We start from the raw sequence: 14,129 nt of genomic DNA, 5'->3' as shown, positions 1-14,129 counted from the left end.
TTCATTAGCCGAGCTAATTGAAACCATTTCTTGTTTCATAATTCAATGAATACAACTTATGAGAATTTTAAAGTAAGAATTAGTTAAAGAAAAAGAGGAAATTATAAAATAAGAAAGATACTTGTGAATCAAATTGGCTTTCCTTTAAGCCTTAATGGTACTTGCGTGATTGGGCAGAAGCAACATTGATAGGTACTGATAAGCAATGGCAACTAACTTAAAAAGAAGGATAAGGCAAAAGTTAAACAATGATATCTGTAGTTTCTTTGAGTTTAAGACAACTTCTAAAGATGCCATCATGAATCATGAATGAAGCTTAGGGAGAAAAAGAAAATTGATTATTTTTTTTGACAAAAGCTTAGAAGATAGCTTTAAGTAATTGTGGTCCATCATAATTCTTAACCACCCTCTTACGCATTTGGGTTCTTGTCGTTTCACAGTAACATTTCTTTTGTTATATCATAACCTACCAATCAAAATCTACTCTATCTTGAATTGATACACCACCACGGTGGTTTTTATTTATTTTTATTTCAAATAATAAGGAAATTATAGAAGGTGAAAATTGAACATGGTCTTTTTTCGTTGTTCTATTCTATTTTATGCATATTTATCAGCTAAATTATAAGTTAATTTGGGGATAAACTATATATTAAATTACAATAATGAGATAAAAGTTATAAGTTTATTGCATAAAAACCGAATTTTAATTAAATTAAATAATAAAATCTTTTATAGTCGAGTAAAAAGTTTAAGATTTATCTAAACAAAAGATATATATATATATATATATAAATCTTGATACGATGATAAAGAAAAAATGGGAAATAATTCTCTTCAATTGAATTCTCTCTCTCCCATTTTTAGTTGAATGTCCGATACCTAACATTTATACCATATGTCCATTGTCAAAATAAAAATTAAAAGGAACTGGAGGATAACTATCATCGAATTGACATTATCTTAAAAAACTAAAAAAAAAAAACTAAAAAAGTGTATGTTCCTTTCTTTGATGTCTATCCTAAACGTTACCAAATATTAAGAAAAGAAAAAGGAAAGAAACAAGTTGTAGGATGCCTTTAAAAAAAGTCCTTGACTTGTTGTAAACATGAACACACGACTACACGAGCTGTCCATTATCTATGTATATGTTATCTATGTATTATAAAATCTAGGACTATAAAAGTTTAAAGTTAGGAAATGTTATATATTATATATATTGTGCCGTTTATAGCCCGCAATCGCGAATTGCGGTGGTTGTCGTACAAAAGGTTAAAGAATGCAAAGACAAATGAGAAAAAAAAAAAAAAAAAATCCTAATTTACGAACCAAAACGTTATTAAAAATAAAAAATAAGGGGGCAATGAACTATTTGCTATCGATTTGAAGTGGTACTTCCTTGTCCCAAATGTAGGTTCATCCAGGGGATTTGTGATTGTCTCTCCCTCCCCCCCCCCCCCCCCCCCAAAAAAAAAAAAACCTCATTTGTTATATTGTGCAATATTTAAACTCAAGGAAATTTTTTTTTTAACAATATATGGATGTATATGAGAAATGCTATGTTCATAATGATTTTACAACAAATCTTAGATGACAAGTTGTTACTTACTGTTTTTGGTGAGTAAAAAAGCAATTTAAATGGTGCGTTTAAATTAAAACCTAAGATTTGTTGTGAAACTGTTGTAAAAAATTGTGGACATAATACTTCTCTACATATATTGATGCTTATTATTTTTTTAATATAAGAGGTGAAGTCAATAGTCTATGAATGATGATAATGATTGATGAATACAAGATGGCTAAATGAATGGAACCTTGGGTTAAATCTTTCGTATTATTAACAAATCTTAGATGACATTTTTTCAACAAATCTTAGATGACAAGTTGTCACTTATTGTTTTTGGTGAGTAAGAAAGTAATTTCAGCGGTGCGTTCAGATTAAAATTAGTAACAACTTATCATTTAGGATTTGTTATAAAAGTGTTGTAAAAATGTTGTGGACGAAACATTTCTTTATATATATTAATTTTTTTTTATAAAATTTTTAATGTAAGAGGTGAAGTCAATAGTGTACTAATGATGATGATGATTGATAAGTACAAGATGGCTAAATGCGTGGAACCTTGGGTTAATCTTTCGTATCATACTATTATTAATATTATTAATAAAGAGGAGCCCTTATTAGCGGCAGGCCATCAGTTCCCCTTAATCTCATTCTTTGGTTTAACAAATTATTATATTTAATTTAACAAACAAGTCTCATGAAAGAGGATTTTAATAATGTCTATTCAAATATAAATTGAATTACTATTATTATATTATTAATTAATGAGATAGGGACTGATGTGAACCCTTATTAGTGATATGATTTGAATAGCTTCTCCAAATAGATAAAATTAATTTTTGGGTCATTTTCCCTTTTTAAGAAGAAGATTTGATTACAATTAATTGTCGAAAACCACCTTGGGAGACTTTAAATTCAATATTAATGGTTTCAACTATGGGAATCCGGGTCAATCGGGAGGAGGTGGGCTCTTGGGAGATGGTAAGGGTGAATAGATCAAAGGTTTTACAAGAAATTTTGATTACCTATATAGATTTTTGGTATAAATGTGAGCGCTTAAAGATGGCCTCTTGTTTGCAAAGAATTTAAAAATTATCAATTTGATTATAGAACTTGATGCTTTTACCGTAGTTCATCATATGAAAAATTCTTCAATTAATCATTTTGTTAGAGCCTATACTCATTGATTGCGAGAACCTTTTGAAAACCTTCTCCAATTGGCTTCTTGATCACACACATCGAGAAGCCAATTGCTATGCAATGCTTGTCAAAATTTGGAAACTTTAGTGATGTCGCTTTTGTTTTATTTCTATCTCATGTAATGTATGATAATTGATATGCTTCTTTCAAGAAAAAAAAAAAAAGATTTGAAACTTGAATAGTACATGTTGAATAGTACATGAACCCAAAAAAAAAAAAAAACAACCCACAAGACACGCTTTCTCTAAGGAAAGAGAGCTGACTTCATGGGAAACTCCTTAACTATTGAGCAAAGAAATTAATGGCAGGAGATATTATTGTCTTCCTACGATGTTCCTCAACACGTGTCCCCACCATTTGATGCTCTCTAAATTCCCTTTGATGTGAAATGGAGAATTATCCAACGGTGTAAATCTAAGGATGATACAATACAGAAGTGGATCCCACCACATAGTATTTAATTGAAGAAAAGTTCAACTATGTCCGAACTAAAGCAAAGCCAAAATGGCAGACGTGGAAAAAGGGGGACAATAAACATGGAGAAAGCAATCTCAGAGAGAGAGAGAGAGAGAGAGAAAATTAAAAAAAATATGAAAAAAAAAAAGAATATAAGAAAGAGAAAGAGTCAATTTTTCGAAATCCAACCGCTCCAATTCCTCAATTGGTTTCTCACCAAATCCCACGAATTTAAAAACCCATCTCTGAAAACCATCTCTCTTCAATACCCAGATCCCATTTTCTCTGAATTTTGATCCTTTTCTTCATTCTTCACCAACTAACAAATATCCTCTGTTTCTTCAGCCAGAAATGAGGAAAAAATATCCAACCTTTTGACAAGTCTCTGCCCAAACATACATAGTTTCCTCCCCGTTTTCTTAGCTTCTTGCTTTTCTTTCGTTTTTTGTTCTCTCTTCTGGTTTGATCCTTGAAGATTACTCTTTTCCTAATTATAGTTCTTTCATAAAATTCAAATAACCCAAAAAAATCCCATAATTCTAGGAAATATAGTCATTTCTGTTCCTCAAAATCCCCTGCTGTCTCTGAACTATTTTTTTGGATTTCTGACTCAAAATTGTCTTATCCAATTCAAGTCCTAGCTGTCTCTCTGACCTTCCACTTCAAAAATCCCAGCTGGGCTTCTCAATTTTGATCGAAATTCAATCATGGGAATCCAGAAAGACAGAGTGAGATTCAATGTTGGAGGTAGAATCTTTGAAACATCTTCAACAACCCTTGCCAACGCTGGCCGAAATTCATTTTTTGGAGCGATATTTGATGAGAATTGGACTCTACAATCTGATCATTCCGATGAATACTTCATTGATCGGAACCCGGATTGCTTTGCAGTCATTCTTGATCTTCTCAGAACTGGAGAGCTTTACATTCCTGCCAATATCCCAGAAAAGCTTCTCTACAGAGAGGCTCTGTTCTATGGCCTTCTTGACCATGTACGCTCTGCGAAATGGGGTCAATTTGATGGCAATAGATTGCAGCTTTCGGAATCAATAACAGGTCAAGCACCAGGAGATGGAACGGCAATTCGAGCCGGTCCAGATGGTGGTTGCTGTGTTGCACATGGTAGCATGGTTCATGTGTATGATTGGATGCTAGAAGAGCATGCACCAATTACTCTTGATTACCAAAGAGTGAATGATGTTGGTTGGATTGACTCGGAGAACATTGTGATAAGTGTGTGTGAGAGATTAGGCCGTGGAGATGGTGGGATGGGTTTGTTTAGTTCATCAACGGGGGAGCTGAGGGACAAGTTTCAAGTCAGTCATGAGAATCAAGTTAAGAGCTTTACAGCTGGGGCTTTGAGTTTCAGTTCAGATTATAAGATATTTTCTAGTTGCAAAGGTAGGAGCAATGAGTATGGGATTGGAGTTTGGGACCAAGTAACTGGAAAACAGATTGATTTTTTCTATGAGCCACCTGGTTGGTCACTTGGTGATGCTGACAAACTACAGTGGTTACATGGGAGTAACTGTTTGTTGGTTGCAACTTTGTTTCCTAGGAAGGACAACTGTTACATTAGTTTGTTGGATTTTAGGGACAAGAAGATGGTTTGGTCTTGGTCTGATAGTGGAGCTCCTATAACTGTGGATGAGAAACGGGTTAGAGATGCAATAGCAATGGAAGAGAATAGCTCTATCTGTGTGGTGAATGAATTTGAGGATTTGGGATTCATGGATTTGAGAAGCACTGCTGGGAGCATAAGGTGGAGCTCAAGAAGCCGGTTGATGAAGGGTAATAATAATATGCCTGATGAGCCTTGTTACCCTAAGGTGGCATTACATGAAGGGCAGCTATTTTCATCAATGAATGATTGCATATCAGTGTTTTGTGGTCCTGAATGGGTATTAACATCTCGGCTACGACATCGACGAAGCTCTGGAGGTTCAATATGTGATTTTTCGATTGGGGGTGATCGCCTTTTTGCACTGCATAGTGAGGAAAATGTGTTTGATATATGGGAAACCCGACCCCCGCCGATTATATGATTCAGTTAAGGGGGGTTTGCTAGTTTTGGTGGTTGTGTTTCTTTCTTTTTGATACACATGGTTCTCCTTTTTGTTTTCTAGGATTATAGAAGATTGAGTTGCAGTAGAACCCTATAGGTTAGGACACATAGAGGTTCCAAGCTTGCTAAGCTTGATAGAGTTTGCTAATTGTTAGAGAGATGAAAGTGAATACTTAACAAAGTACAACCTCATATCTATATAACGAGTGTAAATGGGGGTTTCCCATTATTACAAAAGAAATGAAATTGATTGTTCAACTACTGCTAGATACAAATTTTGGTTTTTTTTTGGGAAGATGCAAATTGCATGTTAGTTATGCCCTACTTGCACATTTATTTTAACTGACCAGGAATGGCTCTTTCATTTTTCTCTTTTTGACAGACCCTCTTTCTCTTTTCTTCTTTTTTGACCTGTGCATTCACAAAGTTAATTCTCTGATAGTTTTGATGCATCCCAATGCTCTCAGTAGTCAGTACAGATTCCAGATTCGATAGCAAGCACACAGTCCAACACACACAGAAAGAGAGAGATGCTTTCGCATGTGAGCAGTTGTAACTGCCAAACCTGTTGACAGATTTATGAATTAAATCACTCTGGCATAAAGTTGTTAGGTGTAGGTGTAGGCGTGTAGCTTTAGTTTCGGGTGTTCCAAAAATTCTAAATTTGTAACATAGAATATATATGTACTTATGAGCTTTTCTGGTGCACCAAATTTGCTGAATGATCATACCCACTAAAGCAAATCCAGCTCCTTTAACCCTTTGTTTTTTTCCTTTGCATGCTTGAACTTAAATCCGCCATCCTTTGTTTATACTTCCCTCTGTTTTTTTTCTCAACTCTTATATCTAACTACTAATTAAAGATAATTTCCTCTGGTTCTGCTCCAGTATTAATCTCATCGATCAGCGCCCACGATAAATTTTAAACTCTTAAGTAGTATCAAATCCCAATTTAAGTGAAGACCCCAAAAGGAATTATATAATACTAATTCAGTTGACTCTCTCTCTCTCTCTCTTGATGCCCCTGCGCTAAAGACTACTTAGAGAACAAAACAAAACAGGGAAAAACATGATTTACCACTGCCCTATCCATTAATAAAAAAATAAAGTGTTATTTATGTTTAAATAATCAGTCTACTTTAGCTGTTTAGGTTTATAAATTGTAAACAATAACAAGAGCTTAATGTCAGAAAAATATCAAAAACATATATATTTATCTGAGAGATACTCTGAAGAAAGACACATGTCTGTCATTAATAAATAAATAAATAATGAGCTCCAATCAATATCATCCTGATCCTCCTGGATTTAAATTTTCACTAGCTCAGTCAGTTCTGACACATCTACCCAATCTGAGTAGAAGACAATATGAATTCAATATTGTGTTGATAGTAGAAAGGAGATTTTGATCATCCAAGGAGAATCTCACTGTTATCACTTTTACCTAATGAACCCCAATCTCTCGCCTTAAAAAAGAAGGATTTTCGCTAGATAATCCAAAAAAAAAAATGATATTATCACCCTAAATACAGTCCCATCTAGCAAAAAAAAGGGAAGTGTGAATTTCTTTGAAGCTTCCCTTCCTTCAATTAACTTTCTTTATTAATCAGAGATCTTAAAAATGTGTTGTACAACTTAAGAAATACCAAAAGATGATGAATGAAATACCAAATCTAATTTGCCCCAAAAAAGTAAAAGATAACAGATAAGAAAGAACCAAAGAGAAATGGACCCCACAAGGCAAACGATAAATTAAGCATAATCAGGCAATGCTTTCCTGAGAAATGTGATTGGCTGAGATTCTTCAGGGGCAAGTTTGTCAAAAGGAACATAATTTTGCTCCTGATCATAAACATGGCATTCGGTCAATATCGTCTTCATCAAACGCCAATTCCAAGTAGCCTCATTCAGATACTGTCGATGACATGGGAGAGAAAATGAATTAAATGGCATGAGATAATGGTCACCATGAATTGTGTGTCTGTGTGTGCGTGCATGCGCATGTGTGTATGAAGGACTTATCAATCCTACCTTTCCCCAATTTTCTTGAAGAGACTTGTGGGCTGCCCGCAGATTATAGCTTGGTATCCTTGGAGAAATATGGTGGGGGATGTGGACACTGATATCATGACAGAGAATCTCAACCCTGTCCAGGAGAGAGAGTTAGCAGATTACTTATGACAATATAGTAAATAATTAACTTTAGTTGTTCAAACACTAGAACAAATGTATTGGTTTTCTTTTTGGCAATTTTTAGTAGCAAGTCAGAAATGTATCTCAACTTCAACATTTGTTTCATCAGAAATCACTAAAAGTGGCTCCCAAACTAAATCACAGTCAACCAATGATATGAAAGATAATATCTTCAATGACTTATTAATGGCTTCGTACTAGCATGCATGTCATTCTTTCTCCCTTTAATCAGTGAATGTGAGTATTGATGAAATATTTTTCACAGGAAACATTTTTGAAACAGAAAAATATCCCTTTCTGCCCTGGCCTGAACACAATAAGGTCTGGATGCTCTTAAGAGTAACAGCACACCAAGAATGCAAACTACTTAAAAATCAAGAAAGGATCAATTAAGATGTCCCATGGCCCAGGGATACCCAAGGCAAAATCCTTGAGCAAGCTTTGGACAGATAACAAAGTAAGTGTCTACGGCAATATGAAAGCTGTCAAGTATAAGCTGCATTTTACCATCTAATTGCGTCAGATTTTGTGCCAATTAAAGAGGTTATAGATACACACACAAAGGAGAAGGAAAGAGTTGGTACCATCGAGGGTAATCACAATGAATTGTTCCATTAAGCTGGGCCTGAGCAGCATTCCACTCATTTGAATATCTGAATGGTATGTGAGGAGCTGTATGATGGACCATGGTGAAAACACTCATCTACAAATACACAAAAAACAAAAACAAAATTCTTAGACACAAATAGAATTTATAATCTAAGTAATCAGGTCAATGAATTCACAAATGATTGTCAGGGCATCATGCAAACTAAATTTGGGGATTCTAGAATTATTTAGGGCCAGTAAACAAATGATTGTCATGGTGAACAAGGCCTTGCTTGGCTACTTTCAATGTTCCTAAGTTCAATCAGAAAGCTTTTTTTTGGGTAACAATTCACTGAGAAGCATTGCATAATACTATCGTAGTATTCCTGAATAGTTTATTAATTTATTGATAAGTAAAACAAGGGATGCAACAAGAGTGCCTCCCAGCAGAGTGAATAAATTATAAATTTATGAATGAAATAATAAATTAAAATTCAGGTTGTTGGCCTTAAGGCACAGTTGATTTGAGTAGAGCACTATTCAAATAAGTAGCAATAAATCACCCATGATAAATTTTATTCATATAATTTATTGCTTTCAAATCTGTCCTAATGTGCACTACAGTAACAGAGGGAGCCCCCATTGTGTAGTGTATATCACGATCCACTAAACATTCAGGCACCAAAATCTACGGACCATCTGCCAGTATAATGGATTTTCTGGATACATACACATATAGATAGATAGAGGATATGGAAAGATGTTATCAATTTAACATGATAAACACTGGGTCCAAATACTACTGCAAGAAAACAGGAACCGGCATTACCCAAAAGTGATAGCCCAACCATGGCATCAACCAGAACTTGACCCATCCCATGATCCCCGTCTTGTAGATAATCAATGGCCATCCAATTGCGATAAAAGCAAACACACAAGCCAAGCTTATCTTCACCCTTTTCAATTCACTTGGTCTGAACTTGTTCAAATTGAAGTGCCACATCAACCTATTAGGATGCTTGTTAACGTTAAGACCAATATGTATCAAATCAAAACATATGGATTATTGCTCAAGTCATTAGTGGCAATTGTTTCACTAAGGGCTAAGGGCCAAGAAAATTTGAAATACTGAAAATTTTGTCCCATATTATTTCTAGTATTTCATAACGTACCAGTGAGCTATAGACATCCACGGTCTAAGTGGCCCATATCCAATTATAATTGCCTTGCGCAAAATAGGAGATGATTCAAATTCCTCTTTCCAAACAGGGTGCCAAGCTGTATCTTCACTCAACCTATAGATAAAAGATGGGTGAGAATAGAGATGAAATTTTAGAAAATGGAAGAAGTAAGAATGGCAACTTCATAGAGGTTGTAAACCTACCAAACCAACAAACAACAAATAAATGAAATTATATATGCATATATAAACACACATGACAAGAAGTTGTGACACAGCCATAAAGAGGATAGAGCTGCCCCTCTAACATACATATATACAAACGTACATACATATGCACACATGGATTAGGATCAAGTTACTAAAAGAAAAATCTAAAATTAAAATAAATATTTTTTTTTTCTATAAAAGAAAAATCTATAACTTTTCAAAATTGCCATATAAAATTTTAAAAAAATTAAACCCAAAATAAAATAAGGGCAGGGAGATATTGGGTGGTTAGTAAAATAATGAACATTGACTTAAATTGGACAAGGATTTTCAGATAACTAAAAATGGAATACTGGACAAACAAAACAGTACGGATGTTGTAAATGTATTAGGTATATTCCGCATATCACATGTACCATAATATATTGGTGAGAATGTATGTCTGAAGGTATATCCTATATATGTGAGATAATTCAATAAGAAAAATTAGAGGCAAAATTGTACACACATGTTTGTTTTTGCATGATGTTGATCGTGCTTAAATCTCCATGGCTCATATGGGTATATTAGCGGCAAAAAGGCCAAGGTTCCAACAATGTCTTCCACTAATTTGTTACTTGAAAATGCTTTGTGAGCACAATCATGTCCTATAACAAAGAACTTTACAAAACAAGGATAGAAAGAAATATGAGTTAGATAGCATGTACAAGTGATAATATCAGGAAAACAAAAAGTGTGGAGGAGGGAAGGACCCATAGTGAAAATTCATAAGCAATATACATATGGTAAAGATGTATATGGAACTAACCCCTGTTGCTGCAGTCCCAGTCCATGCCCAAGCCAAAGGAAGTAGATACCATGGGGCTTTTGAAATCATGAGGAGTCCCAATGCATAGGAAGTGACTGATATTAACACTGATTTCCATGCTTTCACATCATCAATCTCAAAAACCTTCAATATTTTTGGAAAAGAGAAAATTATACAGAAATATCACCAATTTTTTAATAATTATGTTTACATATCCAGCCTCAAGTGAGTTCAAAGACAGTCTTGCTCACTCAACAGACCAATGTTTGGTCCATAAATCTCCCAAATAATGTCCAAAATCTTGTTCATAAAAGACATGTTGAGCGCAAACAATACAAAAGAGATGGGATGCAAGATGCATCTGGCATGAGCATTACCTTTTTTGGAAGGGTATTAATGATATCCTTTATTTTAATATTGTCAGGAAGTGGTTCTCCAATTTGCTCAAAACCATAGCTTTCAGCTAATTGTTTTCTATACTCAGCAGTGTCTGCTGGAGATGGTACAACTGGAATTGCAACAGCTTGTATTACTCTACTCTTTCTCTTTGGAAGTAAAAATTGCTGGTGCCTGATTCCCTTCTGGATAACTCTTTCCCCCTTCAGATAACATATGCCTGTCTATCAGAATATGCAATATAAGGTGTCTACAATAGTAACTTAGGAAATACCGCATGCAATGATAGTTCAAATGAATATAAGTCTCACGTAATTTTGACAATGAATAACAATCATACATACAGAAAAAAGTGTCCTTCATAGGATCAAGAGATTGCTTGATAGTACCAGTAGAATAGACTACTTACAATTAGTGATTTTTTCCAGTTTATTGCTTGCATATTAATATAATTGGAGATAACATTTGAAAGCACATCAGTCCAACAATCTAATGTCCTTAAGAAGCACCCAGTCCTCATAAGGAATTCAAAGTTTTATTCCCTATATAAAATTATGGTTCTAGGATTGGGTGATAGCCAAAACAGGAACAATTGTTTCATCCTCTTGGCTGACAAGATATTTTTCCATTGTAGAGGAGGTTTACAATTATCAAACATGCATTTCATGGCCTTGACATAACAAAGCTCTTGTTTTTATTTGCATGCAGTATGCAAATGAGGTTCTACTCAATATAGTTAAAAGTATACAGGGGATCATGATCCAAATTCTTTAGGTTCTTCCCTAGAAAGCATCCAATTCAGGAGGTTATATGTTTTCCAATTCAGAAGTAGTGTGATTCAATAAAATGAGGAATGAGGTGGTCAAGTTTTGTATATACATTATTAGCATCTTGCTAAAATCAAAGTACAAGTTTTCACTGTCCTATGGAAGCCACAATAACTATATAGATGCTAAGAGAAAGCTTTTACTTTTTGGTTTTATCTTTGTCCTTTTTTGGGGGAGAGGGGGGGGGGGGGGTGAGTACTAGACTCTGAGAAAGATTTGTTAGTATTGGAATGAATACCAGATTAGAATGACAAAACTAGACTGGAAAATGCAAATGATATATTTCCATATAATGTGTTTTATCTGTCCTTTCTGTGTGTGTGGGAGAAGAAGGGGGGGGGGGGGGTTGGTTGGTTATGCAAGTATTACGACAAATTTATTTTAAACGCATCTTCTGGAAATTTATAGGAGACCAAGGCAGTCAACAAAAAGTTGTTCATTTGGGTCATGCAGCCATCCCAAACTTCGAGAAAGATTGTTAGTATAGGAACCAATACTAAATTTGAATGACAAAACTAGATTGGAAAATGGGAAAGATATATTCCCATATCATGTATGAAGTACATAAAATGAAAGAATCAACTCCAAGCTTCATCGAAGGTGAAGTGAATTAGTGGAAGGCAGGATGAGAATCTTGAACTCTTAATAAAGTTCAACTATCAAACATGCTCACACAGCTTGAGTTTACCTACTTCAGATGTTTTAATAGTTTATAGATGACCATGAGGTACCTATCAAAAAAAAAAATAGATGACCATGAGGTGCCAGTCAACCTGCAATATGGTTGATGCTAGCTTAGTGAGCCAAATACTGTTAACATGGTCATGATTATATGAACATTAAAGTATCTACCCGATTTTATTTTTTCTAGGTCAAAATGCGTGGGATTCATTGAACCCTGGAACTAGACCACTACAAAGGGTCCAGTTGCCACTTGGGCCGTAGGCCATTGGCAAAGTATCTACCAAATAAGATAAATATTTGATTATATAATAAGTGAGCTTTTTCCATTTTTGCTAAATCATTACAAGTGCACTTGGTAAAGCCAAAGTTACCAGTATATCAAGTGGTGCAGTTGTGACTCTCCCCATGGTTTAAGTTTGGAACTAGTGAATTCCTATGGTGGCAGTATAGTAGAGAAAGTTGCTACTTTGAGTCCATATCTTGTAACAACTTACAATACTTTACAGAAAAAGGTTGTAAGTAGGAGCTATGTAAAACTACAGAATATGCAGAACAGCTTAAGGTTTGTTCATGATGGATACACCACAGTACTGTTTGAGGTTAAGGGAAAGTTGGCGCTAGTTGATTATCTTCCTAAAACTAGATTGGTGGCTGCCATCATAAACACAACAACCACCTGATGTTTATTTTAAAGGTCTAGATGGAATATTCCCAAACAGAGAGGAAACTAAGTGCAAAATGGCATTTGATTAAAGCTGATAAAGAAGTTGATTGTGCCAATGGCTTTGGGTCTAGTGGCACTTCCACCCTCCAAAAGGATGGGATGGACGGTGAGGTCTTCGATTCAAGCCCGATGGGGTGTGTGAATTATTAACCCATTAAGAAAAAAGAAAAAAAGATAAAGAAGGGGGCTATGCAACAGAAGCCGATAGGCTTAAAGAGAGGGCTCGAGTTAACTTGCTCCTATATCACTCTCCCCTTAATTCCTTGCCTATTCTTGCACAAAACCCTTCAGTTTTCACACTCGTTTCCTAAAGATAACTAGTTTGATGCAAGCAAAGTAAGTCTTTGAAGCATTTTATAAAGCAAGTTTCAGCCTTTTCCATTTCTAAATCTAATGTGCTATATGCTAAATTAAAAAATGCAAGTCTATAATTACTCCAACATAAGAGGTGTACAATTAAATAGAACCCAAATCTCCATTTGGGCCAAATAACATGAAGCACTTAATTAAAATCAATCTGAACCAAAGTAAATAATCAAACTTTACATTAAATTTGAAGAAGCAACAACTCCAAGAAAAGACTTATCCTACAGAGTGAGAGAGAAAGAGTTACATACCTGGAGAACAATGGGCTAAAATTTTGTGACTTCCACTTGGCTTTTGATGGGGGGCCTGAATTCCAAACCAGAAAGAATGAAAACCCAAAAGAAGTATTAAAAAAAAGGCAGAAACCAAAAGGGTGTCTGAGAAAGAGAAAAGGGATAGCAATAGCATACCATGAAAAGGAACATAGAGTCAGCAACTCTGCAAGCCATTCTGAGCAGAGTTGCAGAAACTCCTATGCACAAAGGCCCCCCCTTATTGAAGCTCTGTGGGTCTTTGAGTTTGAGTGAATGAATGTGAAAAAGATAGGCTTTTTTTTTTCTTGGTATAGATAATAGAACTGGGTCCTGAAAGTCACTTGTACCTCTGCCTTTATATGACAAACTTAAGCTGCCTAATTATTTTCTGTACCTTGTTCCTAGCCGCCAAGTGTGGATATATTTTTAATGCCACCCACATTTGTGAGTGGAAGAGGAAAGAATTTCACTAGCTTTTAAGGTTTCAATTTTATTTTTTTCTAATTTATTGTTTTACAACTATAATAGAACACGGATATGTATGAAATTTACTTGGGAAGTTGTTGAGATTTATTTATTTATATATATTTATTATTATTCTTTTAAAATAGGGT

The 14,129-nt window shown here is 34.8% G+C and overlaps 2 protein-coding genes across 2 annotated transcripts; one reads left to right on the top strand and one right to left on the bottom strand.

The window, feature by feature from the left end:
• The first annotated feature begins 3,352 nt into the window (after positions 1-3,352).
• On the top strand, positions 3,353-5,547 carry LOC115977248 (BTB/POZ domain-containing protein At2g24240). Its single transcript, XM_031098996.1, has one exon. The coding sequence runs from the start codon at positions 3,928-3,930 to the stop codon at positions 5,263-5,265; it is 1,338 nt and encodes a 445-aa protein (XP_030954856.1). The 5' UTR covers positions 3,353-3,927; the 3' UTR covers positions 5,266-5,547.
• Positions 5,548-6,515: 968 nt separating this feature from the next.
• LOC115977247 (omega-6 fatty acid desaturase, chloroplastic) lies at positions 6,516-13,998 on the bottom strand. The gene is made up of 10 exons (XM_031098995.1): positions 13,672-13,998; positions 13,513-13,567; positions 10,642-10,880; positions 10,265-10,408; positions 9,965-10,116; positions 9,239-9,361; positions 8,896-9,073; positions 8,063-8,181; positions 7,317-7,431; positions 6,516-7,199 (listed from the first exon to the last, which is right to left on the bottom strand). Exons 1-10 carry the CDS (start codon positions 13,708-13,710, stop codon positions 7,038-7,040), a joined length of 1,326 nt encoding a protein of 441 aa, XP_030954855.1. The 5' UTR covers positions 13,711-13,998; the 3' UTR covers positions 6,516-7,037.
• Positions 13,999-14,129: the final 131 nt, after the last annotated feature.

The sequence above is a fragment of the Quercus lobata genome, chromosome 2 (assembly GCF_001633185.2).
Source record: "Quercus lobata isolate SW786 chromosome 2, ValleyOak3.0 Primary Assembly, whole genome shotgun sequence".
In the NCBI taxonomy this organism is placed as follows: domain Eukaryota; kingdom Viridiplantae; phylum Streptophyta; class Magnoliopsida; order Fagales; family Fagaceae; genus Quercus; species Quercus lobata.
The sequence above is the reverse complement of the archived record's forward strand: the minus strand, read 5'-3'. Positions and strand labels throughout refer to the sequence as shown.